Source organism: Salmo salar, chromosome 21 (assembly GCF_965601325.2).
Source record: "Salmo salar chromosome 21, fSalSal1, whole genome shotgun sequence".
Classification (NCBI taxonomy): domain Eukaryota; kingdom Metazoa; phylum Chordata; class Actinopteri; order Salmoniformes; family Salmonidae; genus Salmo; species Salmo salar.
Window position 1 is genome coordinate 21,280,463 of NC_138311.1, and position 27,336 is coordinate 21,307,798.

Consider the following 27,336-nt stretch of genomic DNA (forward strand, 5'->3'; position numbering starts at 1 on the left):
TCGTCCGAGTGGTTCCCAAGCGAAACATACATGTTTAATGTACTGAATTTTGTGCGTGCGTGTGTGTTTAATGTACTGGACAGCTGTTGGAGTTTGGAGGCTACCATGACCCCACAGTGATTTAGTGAAATGGGATTTAACAAAGACTCTGGCCGGTATTCAGTCAGTTGCAGATAGTGGGTTATAGTGGGTTTTACGGATAGCCCTTTGCATAGCAGACAGTCTCTTTCTCTCTGTCTTTATCTTGATCTTCTCTGTTCTCTCTCTCTCTCTGTATTACATTCTAAATACACTTTATTGGCATCGAAGGAACAATCCAATTTTGCCAAACCAATGCAATACACACAGAAAAGTAGCTCTAAGTCAACTATTTTGTCATTGCAATTGACTTGACATTGACGTTACCCTGCCTCCCTTACTGTAATTTCATTTGCAAAGCTTTATTGCCATGGAAAGTGTAAAAAATACAGTTTTATCTCTCTCCCCTCCCCTCTCCCTACCCCAGGAGTGTGAGTCTGCTGCAGGCCCTGGAGGAGAGCTATGAGGTGGACCTGGTCTACATCACCGAGCGGATCATCTCCGTCTCCTTCCCCAGCTGCGTGGAGGAGACCAGCTACGCCTCAAACCTCCGCGAGGTGGCCTCCATGTTGCGCTCCAAACACCAAGACAACTACCTAGTAAGGGCCGCCCCACTGATCAAGGATCAGCTCGCCCTACCAATAAATAGGCTTAAAGGGGATCAGTCCCCTCTGGCAAAGTGTTTGTTTCGCAGTAGAGTAAAAAGAAAAGAAAGAAATGGAAAAGAAAAGATTTAAACATTTAAACTTTTTCAGCTCTTCAACCTCAGCGAGAAACGGTATGACATCAACCAGCTCAACCCAAAGGTGTTGGACTTTGGCTGGCCAGACCACCACGCTCCTGCCCTGGATAAGATTTGCAGTATCTGTAAGGCCATGGACACCTGGCTGAGCGCAGACAGTCACAATGTGGTGGTGATACACAACAAGGTGAGATAGTGATACTATACTCTAACTAAAGCCCTCACAAGCATATTGAGAAACATTGCAGCTATCATATCAGGGCTTTGTACTGTTTATGCTGCTCTGAGACAGTAGATGGCGTTCTCAGGCCATTGTCTCCTTTCCAATATATACAGTTGAAGTCGGAAGTTTACATACACTTAGTCATTAAAACAAGTTTTTCAACCATTCCACAAATTTCTTGTAAACAAACTATAGTTTTGGCAAGTCGGTTAGGACATCTACTTTGTGCATGACACAGTAATTTTTTCAACAATTGTTTACAGATTATTTCACTTATAATTCACTGTATCACAATTCCAATGGTTCAGAAGTGTACATACACTAAATTGACTGTGCTTTTAAACAGCTTGGAAAATTCCAGAAAATTAAGTCATGGTTTTAGAAGCTTCTGATAGGCTAATTGACATAATTTGAGTCAGTTGGAGGTGTACCTGTGGATGTATTTCAAGACCTACCTTCAAACTCAGTGCCTCTTTGCTTAACATCATGGGAAAATCAAAAGAAATCAGCCAAGACCACAGAAAAACATTGTAGACCTCCACAAGTCTGGTCCATCCTTGGGAGCAATTTCCAAATGCCTGAAGGTACCACGTTCATCTGTATAAACAATAGTACGCAAGTATAACCACCATGGGACCACACAGCCATAATACCGCTCAGGATGGAGACGTGTTCTGTCTCCTAGAGATGAACGTACTTTGGTGCGAAAAGTGCAAATCAATCCCAGAACAACAGCAAAAAAAAAGAAAAAAAGCAAAGGACCTTGTGAAGATGCTAGAGGAAACAGGTACAAAAGTATCTATATCCAGAGTAAAACGAGTCCTATATCGACATAACCTGAAAGGCCGCTCAGCAAGGAAGAAGCCACTGCTCCAAAACCGCCATAGAAAAGACAGACTACGGTTTGCAACTGCACATGGGGACAAAGATCATACTTTTTGGAGAAATGTCCTCTAGTCTGATGAAACAAAAATAGAACTGTTTGGCCACAATGACCATCGTTATGTTGGAGGAAAAAGGGGGAGGCTTGCAAGCCGAAGAACACCATCCCATCCGTGAAGCACGGGGTGGCAGCGTCATGTTGTGGGGGTGCTTTGCTGCAGGAAGGACTGGTGCACTTCACAAAATAGATGGCATCATGAGGAAGGGAAATGATGTGGATATATTGAAGCAATATCTCAAGACATCAGTCAGGAAGTTAAATAAAGCTTGGTAGCAAATGGGTCTTCCAAGTGGACAATGACTGCAAGCATACATAAAGTCAAGGTATTGGAGTGGCCATTACAAAGCCCTGACCTCATTCCTATTGAAAATGTGTGGGCTGAACTGAAAAAGTGTGTGCAAACAAAGAGGCCTACAAACCTGACTCAGTTACACCAGCTCTGTCAGAAGGAATGGGCCAAAATTCCCCCAACTTATTGTGGGAAGCTACCCGAAACGTTTGACCCAAGTTAAACAATTTAAAGGCAATTGAGCATATGTAAACTTCTGTCCCACTGGGAATGTGATGAAAGAAATAACTTACTTCAAGTTCAACTGTATCTTCTGAATGACCAATATATCAAAGGAATACTTCCTGATTGCTAATCCTTATTTGATGTTCTTTCTGCAGGGGAACCGAGGGCGAACAGGAGTAGTGGTGGCAGCATACATGCATTACAGCAACATATCAGCCAGGTGAACACATAGCCCATGAGACTTAATGGCACAATCCACAAGAGAGATGGGGGGAATAGAGAGAGAGAGGGTGTGAGAGAGAGAGAGGGTGCGAGAGAGAGAGGGTGCGAGAGAGAGAGAGAGGGTGCGAGAGAGAGAGGGTGCGAGAGAGAGAGGGGGTGCGAGAGAGAGAGAGGGTGCGGGAGAAGTTGCGAGAGAGAGAGGGTGGGAGAGAGAGAGAGGGAGCAAGAGATATATAGAGGGATATATAGAGGGTGCGAGAGATATAGAGAGAGAGGGTGTGAGAGAGAGAGAGGGTACGAGAGCTAGAGAGGGTGCAAGAGAGAGAGGGTGCGGGAGAGGGTGCGGGAGAGGGTGCGAGAGAGAGAGTGTGCGAGAGATGAGAGAGAGAGAGGTTGCGAGAGATATAGAGGGTGCCAGAGGTATAGAGGGTGCGAGAGATATAGAGGGTGCGAGAGATATAGAGGGTGCGAGAGAGAGAGTGTGCGAGAGCGGGTGCGAGAGCGGGTGTGAGAGCGGATGCGAGAGAGGGTGCGAGAGAGAGAGAGTGCGAGAGAGAGAGAGTTCGAGAGAGAGAGAGAGTTCGAGAGCGAGAGAGGGTGCGAGAGAGAGAGAAGGTTTGAGAGAAAGAGAGGGTGCGAGAGAGAGAGGATGCGAGAGAGAGAGAGAGAGAGAGAGAGGGGGCAAGAGAGAGGGAGGGTGCGAGAGAGAGAGAGGGGGTGTGAGAGAGAGAGGTTGCAAGAGAGCGAGAGGGTGCGAGAGAGAGAGAGGGTGCGAAAAAGAGAGAGGGTGCGAGAGAGAGAGGGTGAGAGAGGGTGCGAGAGAGAGTGCGAGAGATATAGTGGGTGCGAGAGATATAGTGGGTGCGAGAGATATAGAGGGTGCGAGAGGAGGTTACGAGAGAGGTTACTAGAGAGAGCTTACGAGAGAGAGGATGCGAGAGAGAGAGGGTGCGAGAGAGGGTGTGAGAGAGAAAGGGTGCAAGAGAAGGGAGAGGGTGCGAGAGAGCGAGAGGGTGCGAGAGCGAGAGGGTGCGAGAGAGCGAGAGGTTGTGAGAGAGAGAGGGTGCGTTAGAAAGGGTGCGAGAGAGAGGGTCTTGAGAGAGAGAGCGAGAGGGTTCGAGAGATAGAGAGAGAGGATGCAGGAGAGGGTGCGAGAGAGAGAGAGAGGGTGCGAGAGAGAGAGAGAGGGTGCGAGAGAGAGAGAGAGGGTGAGAGGGTGCGAGAGAAAGAGAGGTGGCGAGAGATATAGTGGGTGCGAGAGATATAGAGGGTGCGAGAGAGAGGTTACGAGAGAGCGGTTACTAGAGAGAGCTTACGAGAGAGAGGGTGCGAGAGAGAGAGGGTTCGAGAGAGGGTGTGAGAGAGAGAGGGTGCAAGAGAAGGGAGAGGGTGCGAGAGAGCGAGAGGGTGCAAGAGAGCGAGAGGGTGTGAGAGAGAAAGGGTGCGAGAGAGAGGGTGTGAGAGAGAGAGAAGTTTTGAGAGAGAGGGTGCGAGAGACAGAGGGTGCGGGAGAGAGAGAGGGTGCGAGAGAGTGAGCGAGAGATAGAGAGAGAGAGGGTGCGAGAGAGAGAGGATGCAGGAGAGGGTGCGAGAGAGAGAAAGAGGGCGCAAGAGAGAGAGAGGACGCAAGAGAGAGAGCGGGTGCGAGAGAGAGAGGGTGTGGGAGAGGGTGCGAGAGAGCGAGAGGGTGCGAGAGAGAGAGAGGGTGCGAGAGAGAAAGGGTGAGAGAGGGTGTGAGAGAGGGTGCGAGAGAGGGAGAGAGTGCGAGAGAGGATGCGAGCGAGAGAGAGGTTGCAAGAGATATAGTGGGTGCGAGAGATATAGAGGGTGAGAGAGAGAGGTTACGAGAGAGAGAGGTTACGAGAGAGAGAGGGTGCGAGAGAGAGAGAGGGTGCGAGAGAGAGAGAGGGTGCGAGAGAGAGAGAGGGTGCGAGAGTGGGTGCGAGAGAGAGAGGGTGCGAGAGAGGGAGAGGTTGCGAGAGAGGGAGAGGGTACGAGAGAGAGAGGGTGCGAGAGAGGTGGCAGAGAGAGAGAGGATGTGGGAGAGAGAGAAGGTTTGAGAGAGAGAGGGTGCAAGAGACAGAGGGTTCGAGAGAGAGAGGGTGCGAGAGAGAGAGAGGGTGCGAGAGCGAGAGAGAGGGTGCGAGACAGAGAGAGAGGGTGCGAGAGAGAGAGGATGCAGGAGAGGGTGCGAGAGAGAGAAAGAGGGCGCGAGAGAGAGAGAGGGCGCAAGAGAGAGAGCGGGTACGAGAGAGAGAGGGTGTGGGAGAGGGTGCGAGAGAGCGAGAGGGTGCGAGAGAGAGAGAGGGTGCGAGAGAGAAAGGGTGAGAGAGGGTGTGAGAGAGGGTGCGAGAGAGGGAGAGAGTGCGAGAGAGGATGCGAGCGAGAGAGAGGTTGCAAGAGATATAGTGGGTGCGAGAGATATAGAGGGTGAGAGAGAGTGGTTACGAGAGAGAGGTTACTAGAGAGAGGTTACGAGAGAGAGAGGGTGCGAGAGTGGGTGCGAGAGAGAGAGGGTGCGAGAGAGGGAGAGGTTGCGAGAGAGGGAGAGGGTGCGAGAGAGAGAGGTTGCAGAGAGAGAGAGGATGTGGGAGAGAGAGAAGGTTCGAGAGAGAGAGGGTGCAAGAGACAGAGGGTTTCGAGAGAGAGAGGGTGCGAGAGAGAGAGAGGCTGCGAGAGCGAGAGAGAGGGTGCGAGACAGAGAGAGAGGGTGAGAGAGAGAGTACCAGAGAGAAAGAGAGGTTACGAGAGAGAGAGGGTGCGAGAGAGAGAGGGTGCGAGAGAGAGAGAGGAAGCGAGAGGGAGAGAGGGTGCAGGAGAGGGTGCGAGAGTGAGAGAGGGTGCGAGAGAGAGAGGGTTCAAGAGAGAGAGAATGTGCGAGAGAGAGAGAGGAAGCGAGAGAGAGGGAGAGAGGGTGCGGGAGAGGGTGCGAGAGTGAGAGAGAGGGCGAGAGAGAGAGGGCGAGAGAGAGAGAGAATGTGCGAGAGGGTGCAAGAGAGGGAGAGGTTGCGAGAGAGGGAGAGGGTGCGAGAGAGAAAGAGAGGGTACCAGAGAGAAAGAGAGGTTACGAGAGAGAGAGGGTGCGAGAGAGAGAGAGAGAGAGGATGCGGGAGAGGGTGCGAGAGTGAGAGAGGGTGCGAGAGAGAGAGGGTTCAAGAGAGAGAGAATGTGCGAGAGGGTGCAAGAGAGGGTGCGAGAGAGAGAGAGAGAGGGTGCAAGAAAGAGAGAGAGAGGGTGTGAGAGAGGGTGCGAGAGAGAGAGAGGATGCGAGAGATGGTGCGAGAAAGAGAGGGTGTGAGAAAGAGAGAGGGAGAGAGGGAGAGAGAGGGTGCAAGAGAGAGGGAGGGTGCAATAGAGAGAGGGTGCGAGAGAGGGCGAGAGAGGATGTGCGAGAGAGTGCGAGAGAGAGGGTGCGAGAGAGAGAGAGAGAGATAGGGTGTGAGAGGGTTAGAGAAAGAGAGAGAGAGGGTGTGAGAGAGAGAGGGTGCGAGAGAGAAGGTGCGAGAGGGTGACAGAAAGAGAAATAGAGAGAGAGAGAGAGAGAGTGCGAGAGAGAGAGAGAGAGAGAGAGAGGGTGCCGCGAAAGAGAGAGAGAGAGGGTGCCGAGAAAGAGAGGGTGAGAGAGTGAAGGGTGAGAGAAAGAGGCGAGAGAGAGAGTGCGAGAGAGAAGGGTGAGAGAAAGAGGTGAGAGAGAAAGAGGCGAGAGAGAAGGGTGAGAGAGGGTACTGAGAGAGAGAGAGAGAGAGAGAGAGAGAGAGGGGAGAGTGAGAGAGAGAAAGAGTCAAGTAGAGCAGAGTAGGGCAGTCAACAAATCAACAGATGATGAAAAGTCACAAGATTCATGTTATCCGCTGATCATCACATTCCCCCTCCCTACCCAACATGTGCCAACTGTGCACCAGTGTTCAGGACTTCTTCCACAAAGCAGGCCCTAATTCAATCAATGGCATACAGTACAAATAAACACAACACTGTGAGTTCACTTAAAGGTCCAATGTTCTCAGAGTACCAGCTTTTTTCCCTCAATCTGCTCTTGGTTGTATTTGGGTCACATTCTCTTTTTTTTAACATGATCAAAATAGAGTCCTTTGAAGAGGTGTGAAGATATGACTGAGCGGTAGGCAGGGTACGGGTGCTGACCAGATGTTTGTCTCTGTTTGCTTAGTGCTGATCAGGCCCTGGACAGGTTTGCTATGAAGAGGTTCTATGAAGACAAAGTACTTCCTGTGGGTCAGCCATCTCAGAGGAGGTCAGTTTCCCTCCACATCCTGTCTGACCCCTCTACTACAAATTTGACCCAACTACCATTTCCTGTTTAATTTTCTCTTTGAGTTTCGCCCCAATCTTAGTGGGTTTAAGTTCAGCTTGTTGTCTCAACCACTCTCCTACTCTTTCTTTCAATTTGTTGTCTTTTTTAGAGGGGCAACGGAGGCCTCCTCCTTTTTGCATCCTAATTTGTCGAGATTCATCTGTAGACTGAAAGTGAATGAGTATGATGTAAGCGTCTGCTGTTTTCTTTGCAAAGGTCATACCTAGAGATAGAATCTCCATTTATCTACTTGACATGTTTCCATGCACACACTGTCCAGTGTACACCAATGGCATGCTGATTCCTCTGTTAACAAAACATTGAAATCCTGAATTCTCTCTCGCTTGCTCTCTGTCTCTCTCTCTTTCTCTCAGGTATGTACAGTACTTCAGTGGTCTTCTTTCAGGACATATCAAGATCAACAACAAACCCCTGTTCCTTCACCACGTCATCATGCACGGCATCCCCAACTTTGAGTCCAAAGGAGGTGAAAGTTGACACACACACACACACACACACACACACACACACACACACACACACACACACACACACACACACACACACACACACACACACACACACACACACACACACACACACACACACACACACACACACACACACACACACACACCTGCTTGTTTTTACTCAATGTTCTGTGATGGCTTTTCAGGATGCCGCCCTTTCCTCAAGATCTACCAAGCCATGCAGCCCGTCTACACATCTGGGATCTAGTAAGTACACAGACACACACACACACACACACCTTCAGTCTCAGTTTTCTCACTCACACAGCACTGGGCAGATGCCTGGGTCTGCAGGCTTACACTGGCTCAATGATAATAATATCACACACACACACACACACAATCACCCCCCCCCCCCCCCCCCCTCAAGTAAATCCATTGTAAGCTTGCCACACGTTATTATGTTTAGCTAGCCTCTCTATTTCCCCAGCCCCAGTCTCTAGTGCCCCCGTCTCTAGTGCCCCAGTCTCTAGTTCCCCAGCCCCAGTCTCTAGTTCCCCAGCCCCAGTCTCTAGTTCCCCAGCCCCAGTCTCTAGTTCCCCAGCCCCAGACTCTAGTTCCCCAGCCCCAGTCTCTAGTGCCCCAGTTTCTAGTGCCCCAGGCTCTAGTGCCCCAGTCTCTAGTGCCCCAGTCTCTAGTGCCCCAGTCTCTAGTGCCCCAGTCTCTAGTGCCCCAGTCTCTAGTTCCCCAGCCCCTGTCTCCAGTGCCCCAGTCTCCAGTGCCCCAGACTCTAGTGCCCCAGTCTCTAGTGCCCCAGTCTCTAGTGCCCCAGTCTCTAGTGCCCCCGTCTCTAGTGCCCCAGTCTCTAGTTCCCCAGCCCCAGTCTCTAGTTCCCCAGCCCCAGTCTCTAGTTCCCCAGCCCCAGTCTCTAGTTCCCCAGCCCCAGTCTCTAGTTCCCCAGCCCCAGACTCTAGTTCCCCAGCCCCAGTCTCTAGTGCCCCAGTTTCTAGTGCCCCAGGCTCTAGTGCCCCAGTCTCTAGTGCCCCAGTCTCTAGTGCCCCAGTCTCTAGTTCCCCAGCCCCTGTCTCCAGTGCCCCAGTCTCCAGTGCCCCAGACTCTAGTGCCCCAGTCTCTAGTGCCCCAGTCTCTAGTGCCCCAGTCTCTAGTTCCCCAGTCTCTAGTTCCCCAGCCCCTGTCTCCAGTGCCCCAGTCTCCAGTGCCCCAGTCTCCAGTGCCCCAGTCTCCAGTGCCCCAGACTCTAGTGCCCCAGTCTCTAGTGCCCCAGTCTCTAGTTCCCCAGCCCCAGTCTCCAGTGCCCCAGTCTCCAGTGCCCCAGTCTCCAGTGCCCCAGACTCTAGTGCCCCAGTCTCTAGTGCCCCAGTCTCTAGTGCCCCAGTCTCTAGTTCCCCAGCCCCAGTCTCTAGTGCCCCAGTCTCTAGTGCCCCAGACTCTAGTGCCCCAGTCTCTAGTGCCCCAGTCTCTAGTGCCCCAGACTCTAGTGCCCCAGTCTCTAGTGCCCCAGTCTCTAGTTCCCCAGCCCGTCTCTAGTGCCCCAGTCTCTAGTTCCCCAGCCCCAGTCTCTAGTTCCCCAGCCCCAGTCTCTAGTTCCCCAGCCCCAGTCTCTAGTGCCCCAGTCTCTAGTGCCCCAGACTCTAGTGCCCCAGTCTCTAGTGCCCCAGTCTCTAGTGCCCCAGTCTCTAGTGCCCCCGTCTCTAGTGCCCCAGTCTCTAGTTCCCCAGCCCCAGTCTCTAGTTCCCCAGCCCCAGTCTCTAGTTCCCCAGCCCCAGTCTCTAGTTCCCCAGCCCCAGTCTCTAGTTCCCCAGCCCCAGACTCTAGTTCCCCAGCCCCAGTCTCTAGTGCCCCAGTTTCTAGTGCCCCAGGCTCTAGTGCCCCAGTCTCTAGTGCCCCAGTCTCTAGTGCCCCAGTCTCTAGTTCCCCAGCCCCTGTCTCCAGTGCCCCAGTCTCCAGTGCCCCAGACTCTAGTGCCCCAGTCTCTAGTGCCCCAGTCTCTAGTGCCCCAGTCTCTAGTTCCCCAGTCTCTAGTTCCCCAGCCCCTGTCTCCAGTGCCCCAGTCTCCAGTGCCCCAGTCTCCAGTGCCCCAGTCTCCAGTGCCCCAGACTCTAGTGCCCCAGTCTCTAGTGCCCCAGTCTCTAGTTCCCCAGCCCCAGTCTCCAGTGCCCCAGTCTCCAGTGCCCCAGTCTCCAGTGCCCCAGACTCTAGTGCCCCAGTCTCTAGTGCCCCAGTCTCTAGTGCCCCAGTCTCTAGTTCCCCAGCCCCAGTCTCTAGTGCCCCAGTCTCTAGTGCCCCAGACTCTAGTGCCCCAGTCTCTAGTGCCCCAGTCTCTAGTGCCCCAGACTCTAGTGCCCCAGTCTCTAGTGCCCCAGTCTCTAGTTCCCCAGCCCGTCTCTAGTGCCCCAGTCTCTAGTTCCCCAGCCCCAGTCTCTAGTTCCCCAGCCCCAGTCTCTAGTGCCCCAGTCTCAAGTGCCCCTGTCTCTAGTGCCCCAGTCTCTAGTGCCCCAGTCTCTAGTGCCCCAGTCTCTAGTGCCCCAGTCTCTAATGCCCCAGTCTCTAGTTCCCCAGCCCCAGTCTCTAGTGCCCCAGTCTCTAGTTCCCCAGCCCCAGTCTCTAGTGCCCCAGTCTCTAGTGCCCCAGACTCTAGTGCCCCAGTCTCTAGTGCCCCAGTCTCTAGTGCCCCAGTCTCTAGTTCCCCAGCCCCAGTCTCTAGTGCCCCAGTCTCTAGTTCCCCAGCCCCAGTCTCTAGTTCCCCAGCCCCAGTCTCTAGTGCACCCGTCTCAAGTGCCCCTGTCTCTAGTGCCCCAGTCTCTAGTGCCCCAGTCTCTAGTGCCCCAGTCTCTAGTGCCCCAGTCTCTAGTGCCCCAGTCTCTAATGCCCCAGTCTCTAATGCCCCAGTCTCTAATGCCCCAGTCTCTAGTTCCCCAGCCCCAGTCTCTAGTGCCCCAGTCTCTAGTGCCCCAGTCTCTAGTTCCCCAGCCCCAGTCTTTAGTGCCCCAGTCTCTAGTTCCCCAGCCCCAGTCTCTAATGCCCCAGTCTCTAGTTCCCCAGCCCCAGTCTCTAGTGCCCCAGTCTCTAGTGCCCCAGTCTCTAGTTCCCCAGCCCCAGTCTTTAGTGCCCCAGTCTCTAGTTCCCCAGCCCCAGTCTCTAGTGCCCCAGTCTCTAGTTCCCCAGCCCCAGTCTCAAGTGCCCCTGTCTCTAGTGCCCCAGTCTCTAGTGCCCCAGTCTCTAGTGCCCCAGTCTCTAGTGCCCCAGTCTCTAGTGCCCCAGTTTCTAGTTCCCCAGCCCCAGTCTTTAGTACCCCAGTCTCTAGTTCCCCAGTCCCAGTCTCTAGTGCCCCAGTCTCTAGTTCCCCAGCCCCAGTCTCTAGTTCCCCAGCCCCAGTCTCTAGTGCCCCAGTCTCAAGTGCCCCTGTCTCTAGTGCCCCAGTCTCTAGTGCCCCAGTCTCTAGTGCCCCAGTCTCTAGTGCCCCAGTCTCTAGTGCCCCAGTCTCTAGTGCCCCAGTCTCTAGTGCCCCAGTCTCTAGTGCCCCAGTCTCTAGTTCCCCAGCCCCAGTCTTTAGTGCCCCAGTCTCTAGTTCCCCAGCCCCAGTCTCTAGTGCCCCAGTCTCTAGTTCCCCAGCCCCAGTCTCAAGTGCCCCTGTCTCTAGTGCCCCAGTCTCTAGTGCCCCAGTCTCTAGTGCCCCAGTCTCTAGTGCCCCAGTCTCTAGTGCCCCAGTTTCTAGTTCCCCAGCCCCAGTCTCTAGTTCCCCAGTCCCAGTCTCAAGTGCCCCTGTCTCTAGTTCCCCAGTCCCAGTCTCTAGTGCCCCTGTCTCTAGTTCCCCAGTCCCAGTCTCTAGTGCCCCTGTCTCTAGTTCCCCAGCCCCAGTCTCTAGTGTCCCAGTCTCTAGTTCCCCAGTCCCAGTCTCTAGTTCCCCAGTCCCAGATGTTCCAGCCTGGTGTTATGATCAGTAGTAGTGTTATTAGTAACTGGAGGAGCCAGTGAAATAAGCAGACTTGGATGTATGTGGACACCCCAGGGCCTTGCTGAAGGACCCCTACAGATACCCAGGCCCGGGCAGGAAATTATGAATTATACAGCTTTGTGCAGATGTTTGAGCATACAGGAGGGCATGCCCACAGATGGCAGGACAAATGAGGGCACTCCGGGTGGCACTCCTTACATGGTCCCCTCCACTTTACATTTCCTTCCTTCCTAGTCTATGTATTGATAAAACGTTGTTTTGCTTATATCTCCATGTATTATATATCCATGTACTGTATATCTGGTGTGTGTGTGTGCCAGTGGAGACTGCTGAGGAGAGGACGTCATGCATGGAAACCATGTGTTTTGATGTATTTGATACCATTCCACTCATTTGTCTTTGCCATTACCACGAGTCCGTCCTCCCCAATTAAGGTGCCACCAACCTCCTGTGGTGTGTACATACGTGCGTGTGTAGGTCAGGGGACAACAACAGGCACACTTTCGTTTTTGGTTAAAAAAAAGATTGTCAAATCACCAGGAATTCAGCAAAACGTGTTTAAATGTAAGAAATATTTTCCCAAGTATTCCTACAAATAAAAGAGACATACAGTTGAAGTCAGAAGTTGACATACACCTTAGCCAAATACATTTAAACTGTTTTTCACAATTCCTGACATTTAATCCTAGTACAAATTCCCTGTCTTAGGTCAGTTAGGATCACCACTTTATTTGAAGAATGTGAAATGTCAGAATAATAGTAGAGAGAATTATTTATTTCAGCTTTTATTTCTTTCATCACATTCCCAGAAGTTTACATACACTCAATTAGTATTTGGTAGCATTGCCTTTAAATTGTACCATGATGATGTGCATCATGTGGTGTGATGTTGTGTTAACAAGAGAAACCCTTCTTTTGCTCTGTGTGTGTGTTTACAGTAATGTCCAGGGAGACAGCCACACCAGCATCTGCATCACTATTGAGCCTGGCCTACTGCTGAAGGGGGACATTCTGGTAAGGCCCATCAGCTCTTCACTGAGTGATATGGAGATGTGTACTGTACATGGATTTTGGGAGTGTTTATTATGGTAAGGTATTCACCCCCTCAAATGAGAGGATAGTGGATTGGCCTCTGTTGGTGAATGCAATTTATTTGAACCACATTGAGTCCAAATACTTTACATTATGTGCAAATACAGTATGTTTGTCCCTAATGCTTTAATAGGCCCCATTCATGAAAGCAGCAATGCTGTAAAAACTAGAGGCAAGGACAGTTGGCATGTGCCCTGTACCTCAGGTTAACTACCCCCTATAGCACACAATATGCAGGCTGTAACAATGTCTACACTGTATTTCTGATCAATTTGATATTATTTTAATGGACATAAAATGAGCTTTTCTTTAAAAAACAAGGACATTTGTAAGTGACCCCAAACTTTTGAACGGTAGTGTATGTATGTATATATATGTATATATTAGTTTTTTAAGTAATATGATTTTTTATTAATTGATGTGTTCCACACAAAAAACACAATGCATGAAAACCTGCTCCTGAGTCCTGCTACATGACTACAGATGAAAAAAAGTAAAGTAATAAAGCAGAAAAGTGTTTTCAGTCAATGTTATATTCACAGACATCAGCATCCATTAGTGTTCCATTAGTTAGCAGATACAATATACGCTTTAGCTGAAGCATCTGCTAAAGTAGCTGTTTTGTGGCCAAGTGATATTGCCTACGGTAAGTGCTGCTTTCAAATTGCTAGCATGTAAAAATGACTTACTTCCTCTTCAAGACCATGCTGGAAATATTATAGTTCTATTGCACTTGAGTTAAGGCAAGAATAAGAATACTTTATTGTAAATGTGCCTTACAAGTCCATGGAAATGTGTCTTTAGCACAGACAGAAAGCATATAGCTTCAGTTGCCTGTTCTATAAGGCACCGACTGATTTGGCATGCACATTGGTGACATAATTTGTGTCAAAGCAATTTGAAAGCAGCACTTACCGTAGGCAACATCACTTGGCACCAAAACAGCTACTTTGGCAGATGCTTCAGCTAAAGCGTATATTGTATCTGCTAACTAATGGAACACTAATAGATGCTGATGACTGTGAATATAACATTGACTGAAAACACTTTTCTGCTTTATTACTTTACTTTTTTTCATCTGTAGTCATGTAGCAGGACTCAGGAGCAGGTTTTTGTGCATTGTGCTCTTTGTGTGGAACACATAAATTAATAAAAAATACCAAAACATTTTACTTAAAAAACATTATATATATATATATATATATATAAATACATATATACATACAGTACCAGTCAAACGTTTGGACACGCCTACTCATTCCAGGGTTTTTCTTTATTTTATACATTGTAGAATACTGGTGATGATATCAAAACTATGAAAAAACACATATGGAATAATGTAGTAACCAAAAAGTGTTAAACAAATCAAAATATATTTTATATTGAGATTCTTCAAAGTAGACACCCTTTGCCTTGATGACAGCTTTGCACACTCATGGTAAGAACAGCTCAAGTAAGCAAAGAGAAACAACATTTCATCATTACTTAAAGACATGAAGGTCAGTAAATCTGGAAAATTTCAAAAACCATCAAGCGCTAAAATGAAACTGGCTCTCATGAGGACCGCCACAGGAAAGGAAGACCCAGAGTTACCTCTGCTGCAGAGGATACATTCATTAGAGTTAACTGCACCTCAGATTGCAGCCCAAATAAATGCTTCATAGAGTTCAAGTAACAGATACATCTCGACATCAACTGTTCAGAGGAGACTGTGTGAATCAAGCCTTCATGGTCGAATTGCTGCAAAGAAACCACTACTAAAGGACACCAATAAGAAGAAGAGACTTACGTGGGCCCAAAAAACACTACCAAAGGACATTCGACCTGTGGAAATCTGTCCTTTGGTCTGATGAATCCAAATTTGAGATTTTTGGTTCCAACAGCTGTGTCTTTGTGAGACGCAGAGTAGATGAACGGATGATCTCCGCATGTGTGGTTCCCCCGTGAAGCATGGAGTAGGTGGTGTGATGGTATGGTGGTGCTTTGCTGGTGACACTGTCAGTGATTTATTTAGAATTAAATGCACACTTAACCAGCATGGCTACCACAGCATTCTTCAGCGATACGCCATCCCATCTGGTTTGCGCTTTGTGAGACTATCATTTATTTTTCAACAGGACAAAGACCCAAAATACACCTTCAAGCTGTGTAAGGTCTATTTGACCAAGAAGGAGAGTGATGGAGTGCTGCATCAGATGACCTGGCCTCCACAATCACCTGACCTCATCCCAATTGAGATGGTTTGGGATTAATTGGACCGCAGAGTAAAGGAAAAGCAGCCAGCAAGTGCTCAGCAAATGTGGGAACTCCTTCAAGACTGTTGGAAATGCATTCCATATATACTCGGTTGCAACACTTACTACTCTGGAAGCAACTTTAGCACAAGAACTGTTTGTTGGGAGCTTCATGAAATGGGTTTCCATGGCCGAGCAGCCTTACACAAGCCTAAGATCACCATGCGCATTGTCAAGCGTAGACTAGGGTGGTGTAAAGCTCGCCGCTATTGGACTCAGGAGCAGTGGGAACACGTTCTCACACTTCACCATCTGGCAGACCAATAGACAAATCTGGGTTTGGCGGATGCCAGGAGAACACTACATGCCCGAATGCAAAGTGCCAACTGTAAAGTTTGGTGGAGGAGGAATTAATGGTCTGGGGCTGTTTTTCATGGTTCGAGCTAGGCCCCTTAGTTCCAGTGATGGGAAATCTTAACACTACAGCATACAATGACATTCTAGACGATTCTCTGCTTCCAACTTTGAAAATGTATGCACTCACTACTGTAAGTCGCTCTGGATAAGAGTGTCTGCTAAATGGCTAAAATGTAAAATGTAAACTTTGTAGGTACAGTTTGGAGAAGGCCCTTTCCTGTTTCATCATGACAATGCCCCTGGGCACAAAATGAGATCCATACAGAAATGGTTTATCGAGAGATCGGTGGGGAAGAACTTGACTGGCCTGCACAGAGCCTTGACCTCAACCCCATCGAACACCTTTGGAATTAATTGAAATGCCGACTTTGAGCCAGGCCTAATCGCCCAACATCTGTGCTCGACCTCACTAATGCTCTTGTGGCTGAATGGAAGCAAGTCCCCGGAGCAATGTTCCAACATCTAGTAGAAAGCCTTCCCAGAAGAACGGAGGCTGTTATTGCAGCAAAAGGGAGCCCAACTTCATATTAATGTCCTTGATTTTGGAATGAGATGTTCGATGAGCAGGTGTCCACATACTTATGGCTATGTAGTATATATATATATACAGTGTCTTCGGGAAGTATTTAGACCCCTTGATTTTTTCCCCCATTTTGTTACATTACAGCCTTATTCTAAAATTGATTCCATTTTTAAAAGTTATCATCAATCTACACACAATACCCCATAAAGACAAAGCAAAAACGTTTTTTTTTAAATGTTTACAAATGTATAAAAATAATCAGAAATACCTTATTTACATAAGTATTCAGACTCTTCGCTATGAGACTCTAAATTGAGCTCAGGGGCATACTGTTTCCATTGATCATCCTTGAGATGTTTCTACAATTTGATTGGTGTCCACATGTGGTAAATTCAATTGATTGGACATGAATTGGAAAGGCACACAACTGTCTATATAAGGTCCCACAGTTGACAGTGTACTGTATGTCCGCGCAAAAACCAAGCCATGATGTCGAAGGAATTGTCCGTAGAGCTCCGAGACAGGATTGTGTCGAGGCACAGATCTGGGGAAGGATACCAAAACATATCTGCAGCACTGAAGGTCCCCAAGAACACAGTGGACTTGATCATAATTGTTTAAATTGTATTTTTATTTAAACTTGATTTAACTAGGCAAGTCAGTTAAGAACAAATTCTTATTTACAGTGACGGCCTACCAAAAGGCAAAAGGCCTCATACTGGGACGGTGGCTGGGATTAAAAATATAAATAAATTTAAAAAAAATATAGGACAAAACACACATCACGAGAAGAGAGACAACACAACACTTTATAAAGAGAGACCTAAGACAACAACATAACATGGCATCAACGCATGGCAGCAACACATGACAACACAAATGGAAGAGGTTTGGAACCACCAAGTCTCTTCCGAGAGCTGGCCGCCTGGCCAAACTGAGCAAGCGGAGGAGAAGGGCCTTGGTCATGGAGGTGATCAAGAACCCGATGGTCACTCTGACAGAGCTCCAGAGTTCCTCTGTGGAGATGGGAGAACCTGCCAGAAGGACAACCATCTCTGCAGCACTCCATCAATCAGGCCTTTATGGTAGAGTGGCCAGACAGAAGACACTCCTCAGTAAAAGGCACATGACAGCTCGCTTGGAGTTTGCCAAAAGGCACCTTAAGACTCTCAGACCATGAGAAACACGATTCTCTGGTCTGATGAAACCAAGATTGAAATCTTTGGCCTGAATGCCAAGTGTCACATCTGGAGGAAACCTGGCACCATCCCTACGGTGAAGCATGGTGGTGGCAGCATCATGCTGTGGGGATTTCTTTTCAGCAGCAGGGACTGGGAGACTAGCCAGGATCGAGGGAAAGATGAGAGATCCTTGATGAAAACCTGCTCCGGAGCATTCAGGACCTCAGACTGGGGCGAAGGTTCACCTCCCAACAGGACAATGACCATAAGCACACAGCAGCCAGAGCCGGACTGGAACCCAATCTAACATCTCTGGAGAGACCTGAAAATAGCTGTGCAGCATTGCTCCCCATCCAACCTGACAGAGCTTGAGAGGATCTGCAGAGAAGAATGTGGGAATCTCCCCAAATACAGGTGTGCCAAACTTGTAGCAATAAACACAAGAAGACTTGAATTTGTAATCGCTGCCAAAGTTGCTTCAACAAAGTACTTTATAAAGTGTCAGAATACTTATGTAAATGTGATATTTAATTTTTTTTTTTTATAAATAAAAATATGGGGTCATTATGGAGTATTGTACAGTGGCTTGCAAAAGTATTCACCCCCCCTTAGCATTCACCCCCCCCCCACCACCTCCAAAGTCAATACTTTGTAGAGTCACCTTTTGCAGCAATTACAGCTGCAAGTCTCTTGGGGTATGTCTCTATAAGGTGGACACATCTAGCCACTGGGATTTTTACCCATTATTCAGGGCTGAACTGCTCCAGCTCCTTCAAGTTGGATGGGTTCTGCTGATGTACGGCATTCTTTAAGTCATACTATAGATTCTCAATTGGATTGAGGTCTGGGCTTTGACTTGGCCATTCAAAGACATTTAAATGTTTCCCCTTAAACCACTCGAGTGTTGCTTTAACAGTATGCTGCTGGAAGGTAAACCTCCGTCCCAGTCTCAAATCTCCAGAAGACTGAAACAGGTTTCCCTCAAGAATTTCCCTGTATTTAGCGGCATCCATAATTTCTTCAATTCTGACCAGTTTCCCAGTCCCTGCCTATGAAAAACATCCCCACAGCATGATGCTGCCACCACCATGCTTCACTGTGGGGATAGTATTCTCGGGGTGATGAGAGGTGTTGTGTTTGCGCCAGAGATAGCATTTTCCTTGATGGCCAAAAAGCTCAATTTTAGTCTCATCTGACCAAAGTACCTTCTTCCATATGTTTGGGGAGTCTCCCACATGCCTTTTGGCAAACACCAAAGGTGTTTGCTTATTTTTTTCTTTAAGCAATGGCTTTTTTCTGGCCACTCTTCCGTAAAGCCCAGCTCTGTGGAGTCTATGGCTTAAAGTGTTCCTATGGACAGATACTCCAATCTCCGCTGTGGAGATTTGCAGCTCCTTCAGGGTTAACTTTGGTCTCTTTGTTGCCTCTCTGATCAATGCCCTCCTTGCCTGGTCTGTGAGTTTTGGTGGGCGGCCCTCTCTTGGCAGGTTTATTGTGGTGCCTTATTCTTTCCATTTTATAATAATGGATTTAATGGTGGGTGCTCTGTGAGATGTTCAAAGTTTCTGATATTTTTTTATAACCCAACCCTGATCTGTACTTCTCCATAACTTCATCCATTACCTGTTTGGAGAGCTCCTTGGTCTTCATGGTGCCGCTTGCTTGGTGGTGCCCCTTGCTTAGTGGTGTTGCAGACGCTGGGGCCTTTCAGAACAGGTGTATATATTTAGATCATGTGACACTTAGATTGCACACAGGTGGACTTTATTTAACAAATTATGTGACTTCTGAAGGTAATTGGTTACAACAGACCTTATTTACTGGCTTACTAGCAAAGGGGTGAATACATATGCACAAATCACTTTCAGAACAGGTGTATATATTTAGATCATGTGACACTTAGATTGCACACAGGTGGACTTTATTTAACAAATTGTGTGACTTCTGAAGGTAATTGGTTACACCAGATCTTATTTAGGGGCTTACTAGCAAAGGGGTGAATACATATGCACAAATCACTTTTCCGTTTTTTTAGTAGTTTTTTTCATTTCACTTCACCGAATTTGGACTATTTTGTGTATGTCAATGACATGTTATCCAAATAAAAATACATTTCAATTACAGGTTGTAATGCAACATTATAGGAAAAATGCCAGGGGGTTGAATACTTTTGCAAGGCACTGTACATATTTCATCTTGAAGGACAGTCGGAATCAGTTTGTCATTGTGTTTTTCTTCTGCTTCTCCTCAAACTTGGCTCACTTGTATGGTACACCCCCTTAAATAGACCCCCAGTGGGAGGTATACATATCTCATGAAGCCACAGGCCATTTGGCTCAGTTCCCCCACTTTCCTCATCTAAAGTTGTTTGTTTTGCTTCTGTCTCTGCAAATAAAATACTGCTCTTTTTTTAGTTCCTCCAACCTCAACCCAATAGCCTTAATTACAGCGAAGGAAGGCTGGTCCAGGGAAGTGACTGTTTCCGTCATGTGTCGAGGACAATATCCAGACTGAACCCTGCGCTCATCATGGTTTCACTTCACTTATGTTGAGTGCAGCATTCAGCTTGGTTTAACCAGACTAGACGTGCAACATTTACACCAAAGCATATTGTTCCATGATGAACAGTGGCTGTCTATGGCCAACAATGTCAAAGTAAGTTAAGTAATCATGGACATTGATTAGGCCATGCAATGGAAAGGGTTTTTGAATGTTTTGCAACTGAAAACCAAATTTCACAAGTCTTTGTTGGCCCTCCCTGTTTTAGTCAGTTTTTTCCATTTGGTGCCTAATGAACATGACACTTATCTTATCAGGGTTATGAGGCTAAATAAACAATGATTCCAGACCAGTGGAAGTGTTCTTCAGGCTTACTGTATACCCTAAAAGGTGTTCAGTACGCTTACTCCAGTTTCCAAGCCCAGCTCTGCCACAGTTGTTTGTGCAGTGTGTCGTTTGGGCTAAGCACAAAGCTAAATATTCCTTGTATACCTGTAAATGTGAGGTCCTTGTAAAAGTTCTCGCCAACCCGTAGCCAGGGTGAATCACAGTGGGGTAGAGAGTGAAGAGTTTCCTGTGTAGGGTTTGGGTTTACAAGGCTTTAAAAGGCTCTTGTGTGGATAGCAATGGTCTGGATAATAGTGCATTTGTTTGGCAAGCCATACATTTACAAGGCTATATATAAAAACAAAACTGCTTTCTCTAGCACACTGCCAAATTCCCTGAAACAGGATTGTGCTGTGAATCTAGCTGGCATGTTATCCACAGGTATTTCACAATGCCATGTAGCTTGCAGACCTGGGTCCTGCGCTGGATTTAGTTTGCCCAGCATTGTCTTACGTCAGATGGCCGTCTGCACTGATCTGTCTGATAACTCGCAGACACTATAGATAAGAAATGTAGTCTGGCTACAATACGCTGTCATAACATTATGTTACCAAGGTGACCCCCATTCATCCTCAAAGAGTCAGAGTTAATCTTACCAGTAATGAAAAAAATTAGTCAGATTCTATACATGCAGATTTTTTTAGAACAGTCCCATAATTTTGATGCAATACAACTTCATCAGCAAGTTGGCAAACTACTGTAGCTACACTAATGGTCATTCAAACATGCTAGCACTAAGCTGTTAACTGGGAACAAGTTTGCAATTCTGATCGAGCATGTTTTGTCGTAGTAGCCACTAGCCAGTGAGTGTCAGTCTGAGTTCCACGATATGTCTCGTGGAGACGCTTGTCACAATAGAATGATGCCATCTGACAGAAGACAATGGTTTGCCTGGTACAATGGAGTCCCAAAAGTGCAAAACTCCAATCTAAATTGAGTCCACCTTCAAGTGTTTTTCAGTTGTGCTAGTGATCTTAACACTGTGAAAGTCCCTCAGAAGTCAGTTTGCAACAGAAAGTTAATTAAGGTCTCTGGGTGATCTTTGTGACTTGAGTACCGTGAAATCTACGAAAGCCTTGAGAATGTCTACTTTTGGGACTCCAAAAAAGTCTGTGTTCCTTAAACCAGAAAGGCCTCGTTTAATACAGTATTTATCTTCTTGTCCCCTCCAGCTGAAATGTTACCACAAACACTTCAGAAGCCCACAGCGGGATGTGATATTCCGGGTGCAGTTCCATACCTGCGCTGTGCATGACTTGGGAATCGTCTTTGGGAAGGACGAGTTAGACGAGACCTTCAAGGGTAAAGAAGACATTCCTAAATATCCAGAAAACAAACCATAATGCGTACAATATCTGTTAAACCTATTTGATGACCATATTTGCCAGTAACTTTTACATCCATAAGTTGAAATCTCTTGTCTTTGTTTTGAACATGAACGCATTTTCTTTTCTTTTTTTTTTATCTCATCCTCAAACCAGATGACAGATTCCCGGATTTTGGAAAGGTGGAATTTATATTTTCCTTTGGACCAGAAAAAATCCATGGTAAGCATACCTGCTTCTCCTTTTTTGGTCGCCATTTTCTCCAAGCAAATGAAAGCTCATTTAGAAAGAGAAATGTGTTGAACTTGACAGACATAACTTATGTTATGAGTATAACTTTGGTCAATGATAAAGTACAGTATGTTCTGGTAATTCATTGTCAGAAAGAAGTCACCTGAAGTAAGACGTTTGACCTCTTCTTTGAATGTTTTTTTTTTCTCCCAGGTATGGACCACTTGGAGAATGGGCCCACGGTCTCAGTGGACTACAATACTCAAGATGCTCTAATCCGCTGGGACTCCAATGAGAACTTCAATCAGCATTGTGAGGACACTATGGATGGTGAGTACTAACACTTGGCATGCTTACTGGAGGTCTCTCTTTTCCCGGATGTACACTGTTTTCATGCTATGGTTTTGGTTGCCACAGCTTCAAGCTCCTCTCAACTAATCATATTGCGTGGCCAGAACTATCTGTTGTACAAACCGGGATACCTTCACATACATTATGTTGATGGTCTTGCATATGAATTGTTGGATGGCCTTGCATATGAATTGTTGATGGTCTTGCATATCAATTAGAGGTCGACCGCTTATGATTTTTCAACACCGATACCGATTATTGGATGACCAAAAACCGATACCGATTTAATGGGCAGATTTTTTTAATGTAAATATTTGTAATAATGACAATTACAACAATACTGAATGAACAATGAACACTTTTATTTTTACTTTATATAATACATAAATAAAATCTATTTAGTCTCAAATAAATAATGAAACATGTTCAATTTGGTTTAAATAATGCAAAAACACAGTGTTGGAGAAGAAAGTAAAAGTGCAATATGTGCCATGTAAAAAAGCTAACTTTTAAGTTCCTTGCTCAGAACATGAGAATATATGAAAGCTGGTGGTTCAATATTCCCAGTTCTTCAATATTCCCAGTTAAGAAGTTTTAGGTTGTAGTTATTATAGGAATTATGACGCGTAAACTATTTCTATCTATACCATTTGTATTTCATATACCTTTGATTATTGGATGTTCTTATAGGCACTTTAGTATTGCCAGCCTAATCTCGGGAGTTGATAGTCTTGAAGTCATAAATAGCGCTGTGGGTCAAGCATTGCTAAGAGCTGCTGGCAAACGCACTAAAGTGCTGTTTGAATGAATGCTTATGAGCCTGCTGCTGCCTAGAACCAGTCAGTCAGACTGCTCTATCAAACATCAAATCATAGACTTAATTATAATATGATAAACACAGAAATAAGAGCCTTTGGTCATTAATATGGTCAAATCCGGAAACGTATCATTTTGAAAACAAAACATTTATTCTTTCAGTGAAATACGGAACCGTTACGTATTTTATCGATCTGGTGGCATCCCTAAGTCTAAATATTGCTATTACATTGCACAACCTTCAATGTTATGTCATAGTTATGTAAAATTCTGACAAATTAGTTCACAGTTCGCAACGAGTCAGGCGGCCCAAACTGTTGCATATACCCTGACTCTGCTTGCACTGAACGTAAGAGAAGTGACACAATTTCCCTAGTTAATATTGCCTGCTAACATGAATTTCTTTTAACTAAATATGCAGATTTAAAAAAAATATACATCTGGTTATTGATTTTAAGAAAGGCATTGATGTTTATGGTTAGGTACATTTGTGCAACGATTGTGCTTTTTTCGCGAATGCGCTTTTGTTAAATCATCACCCGTTTGGCGAAGTTGAAGTAGGCTGTGATTCGATGATAAATTAACAGGCACCGCATTGATTATATGCTACACAGGACAAGATAGTTAACCTAGTAATATCATCAACCTTGTGTAGTTAACTAGTGATTATGTTAAGATTGAGTGTTTCTTTTGATAACTTTAATGCTAGCTAGCAACTTACCTTGTCTCCTTGCAGCCACAAGGTCATTTTGATGCTGCACTCGCGTAACAAGTGGGCAGCCTGCCACGCAGTTTCCTCATGGATTGCAATGTAATCGGCCAGAATCGGCGTCCAAAATGCAGATTACCGATTGTTATGAAAACTTGAAATAGGCCCTAATTAATCGGCCATACCGATTAATCGGTCGACCTCTAATATCAATTGTTGATGGTCTTGCATAAGAACATGCATACGTTGTCTACAGCCAGGACACAAACACACACACACACACACACTTACTCCCCCACACACCACTCCCCCTGCCTGTTGTAAAGTCTGAGTCCAGGAGGTGTTAATGACTTTGGCTCTTAACGCCCCCACACTCCATGTTTCTTTCTAATTTCAAATGACCAGGAGGGACATTCAGAAGTTAACCAAGCATGTATGGCCACACATACACACAAGCCAACCCCACTATAATCTCAAGCATCTAGACGTACTGTTGTCACACACTCACAGACACTTACACACACACGCACTCACATACGCACACACACAAAACAAAAGGCTGTTTGTGTCTACTCCTTCATAGTCTGCTGTGTGTCCTTTGGTGTTTGCTGTGTGCTTGAGAGAAAGGAAGAGGGAGGGAGGGAGGGAGGGAGGGAGGGAGGGAGGGAGGGAGGGAGGGAGGGAGGGAGGGAGGTTGTGTCATGCAAGCCATCTATTGAAGTAATTGCCTTCCACAGAATTCAGTAAATTCTGTTGAAATAGAAATGCCCCTCCAAACCTGAGGTTTATGTTTAGGTTCCAGTTGTGTGAGATCTAGATATCTTACCTGTTGGTTAACAATGACCAGAACCAAGTTCCAAGAGTCTGTTTATCTAGTGGATAAGATGGTCTTATACTCTCTAATCCTTGGCTATTTTTTGCTGTTCGTTGCCTTTCGGGGGACATTGATTAGATATAGGTAACTGCCAAAATAAAGGAAACACTTGAGTAAATGTATATTGGTTCCTTAGTTAATTACGCAATTAACATCCCATCATGCTTAAGATCATGTATAAAAATGCTAGGCAGGCCATTATTTTGGCCATAATTTTCGCTACCATGGCTATGCCCCCATAGGATGACAATGCCCCCATCCACAGGGCATGAGTGGTCACTGAATGGTTTAATGAGCATGAAAACAATGTATACCATATGCCAACCCAATTGAACACTTATGGGAGATACTGAGACAGCGGATTCCACCATCATCAACAAAACACCGAATGATGGAATTACTCATGGAAGAATGGTGTCGCATCCCTCCGATAGAGTTCCAGAGAATTATAGAGTCTATGCCAAGGTGCAGGCAGGTTGTTACCTTAACACGCCTTGTAAACAGGCAGTCACTCTAAGGCATGGCTATGGAGTCATGTCTAAGATATGTCTTCAGTTACATTTACACTCCTCTGGTGTTTCTGGTGGACTATGAAACAACAGGAGCGCACACACACAGTCTTGTACAGCTAACCTTGTGGGGACACACAATTCAGTCCCATTCAAAATCCTATTTTCCCGAACCCCTAAACCTAACCTTAACCCATACTCTTACCTTAAACCTAACTTTAACCCTAACCTGAAACCTAAGCCTAGCTACTAACCCTAACCCTAAACCTAATTCTAACACTCACACTAATTCTAACCTTAACCCTGAACACCCTATAAATAGTATTTGACCTTGTGGGAACCAACAAAATGTCCCCAGTTGGTCAAATTTCTGTTTTTGTACTATTCTTGTGTGGACTTATTTAACTATTCCCCACAAGAATAGTTAAACACGTCCAGCTCTTCAGGATTCCCAGGGTGAGACATTCTGGGGTGTAGCAACAGGCAACATAACATTCCTGATATTGATGGTCACTCTCTGACCAAACTGATACTTGCACATGGCCCAAAATGGAAGCACTGCATCCTGTGGGTGTGATAGGGTTGTTGTTATTGTCTTCTTTCAGCAGTCTTCAAAATATTCTCTCACACTGCCTATTGGAGACAGAATTTGTGATTCTCCAATCGCTTGATGCAAATATGTCAATCAATCAAGTTTGATATTCATTTTCTAGTCATTTGTCTCTGAATTATACATTTGGATATAATACCTGTCACAGTATTACTGCTGATTCATATAGAATCATATGGAACAAAAATACACATGTGACAGACTGCTAGGTATCTATAGATTTCAGTTTTTTCAGTGTGTGATCATTATTACTGATCATCCAAGATAACTCAGTACTGAGCTCTGAAATAGTTTTTTGTTCAGTTTCTGGGCCTTTCTCGTAGCATTCCTACATGTTTTCCCAGGTTCCTTTTCTTGGTCCTCTGGATAAATGGAAGGGCAGAGGTCATGCCCATGACTATCTTTTTTTATCACTCTGGCCATAAAATGTCCATCACCTCACACCGTCACACCCATTTACAGCTTTAAATAGGTGCCGCAGAAATATAAGAGGGGTCCAGCTCTCCTCTTGCAGCTTCTGTGTGTGTGTGTGTGTGTGTGTGTGTGTGTGCGTGCGTGCGTGCGTGCGTGCGTGTGTGTATTTGCGTGCGTGTGTCCATCTGTCCGTGCACACGTGCACACACACTCATTCAGCACATTAACTATTCATTCCATTCTGAGGATGTAAGACATCATCTGTCTTGCCCATTGTATCCCCAAGCCTATGACTTAACACTGCGAGATGGGTGTAAGGGTAGGCCATTGAAAATGAGCTCATTGACATTTTACATTTACATTTTAGTCATTTAGCAGACGCTCTTATCCAGAGCGACTTACAGTAGTGAATGCATACATTTCATACATTTATTTATTAAAAAAATTCCGTATTGACCATGTTTTACATGCACACCAATATCCTGTTATTATTCGGGATACTCAAGTATTATTTTTTGGAGTTGACTCATATAGACATATCCCATTTACAATAACCTGAAAAAGCTTGTATTCCGGTTATGAGAAATCCGGATAAGATGCCTAGGATATGATGATCTAAGATGGGATACTGTGGCATGTACACATTTTACACAATGGGCGGGTCTAATCCTGAATGCTGACTGGTTAAAAGCACATTCCAGCCCGTGTCTATTCCACAAGTTACCACCGGCTAAATCTATGACGTTAAAATGCCTCTTTACTCTGTTCCATCTGACTCTGCAATTCACTGTCTAATCAGCCCATCCAGGCAAGTTATAAACTTGATCTCCACTATAAAAAGCATCTAGACATTATCTCACATTTCTTTTAACAGCGGATATTTGTATAAACCTTGCTGAATGTCTCTCCGACATTTGTAACATTGTTTCAAAATTCAAATTCGATCTCCAGCTGTCCCATAGTAATGAACGTAGAGGTCGGGACTAGACAGACAGCATTTCTGTGCCAGAGACAGACAGCATGAATCAGCTGGCATCATTTTTATGGATATATACAAAGAAATGTCAATTGAAAAAGGTAAAACAAAATGAAGTGCAGCTAGTTTGCAGTCTTTCCAGCTTCAGTTTGAAGTTATTGTGTTAGCTGTGTTGTTGGTTAGCTCCTCTGAACAGTGTCCTGACGAGAGAGCACATTTTCTATGCCAGGCGAGATTGCGCTTCATTAGCTCTTTGTTATAGATGTATCCAAATAAATGTCACTAGAAAACAGCTAAAACAAATGCAAAGGCAGATTCTGTTGTTATTCTGTCTGCACCGTTTGACGTGACTGTATGTTAGCCAGTAGTTGGCTAGCTAGCAAGCAAAGGATAACAACTTTGTTAGCCAGTATGGAAATGGAACATTTAGAACAAACGACTGGGTCTCGTCCATAGATACAGAACAAAAAGACTGAACGACTGGGTCATGTCTCTGGTAACCCATACCAATAGAAGGAACGACCAGCTGGCTAGTTAGCAACCATAGATTTGTGTCAGGACTATATCTTGTGGAAGGATTAAATAGTATGAATAAATTAATCAAAATAACGTGTTTTAATGAAAATATGTCAATCATTATTTGATTATGTTGGTAACCCGTTGTATAAAAGTGATAATGCCCTCGAAGCCGGTGTTTGGAGGATATATTGG

At 46.0% G+C, this 27,336-nt stretch overlaps 1 protein-coding gene across 14 annotated transcripts in view; it reads left to right on the forward strand.

The window, feature by feature from the left end:
- tns1b (tensin 1b) overlaps positions 1-27,336 on the forward strand; it is a 313,864-nt gene that overhangs the window by 223,717 nt on the left and 62,811 nt on the right. For all 14 annotated transcript variants that reach the window (XM_014164411.3, XM_014164404.3, XM_014164409.3 and 11 more), the window contains 10 exons: positions 506-677; positions 834-1,007; positions 2,656-2,720; positions 6,888-6,971; positions 7,406-7,518; positions 7,708-7,768; positions 12,416-12,491; positions 20,983-21,112; positions 21,292-21,357; positions 21,580-21,696. In XM_014164411.3, coding sequence (XP_014019886.1) covers positions 506-677; positions 834-1,007; positions 2,656-2,720; positions 6,888-6,971; positions 7,406-7,518; positions 7,708-7,768; positions 12,416-12,491; positions 20,983-21,112; positions 21,292-21,357; positions 21,580-21,696 — 1,058 coding nt within the window. The remainder of the gene's footprint in view (positions 1-505; positions 678-833; positions 1,008-2,655; positions 2,721-6,887; positions 6,972-7,405; positions 7,519-7,707; positions 7,769-12,415; positions 12,492-20,982; positions 21,113-21,291; positions 21,358-21,579; positions 21,697-27,336) is intronic.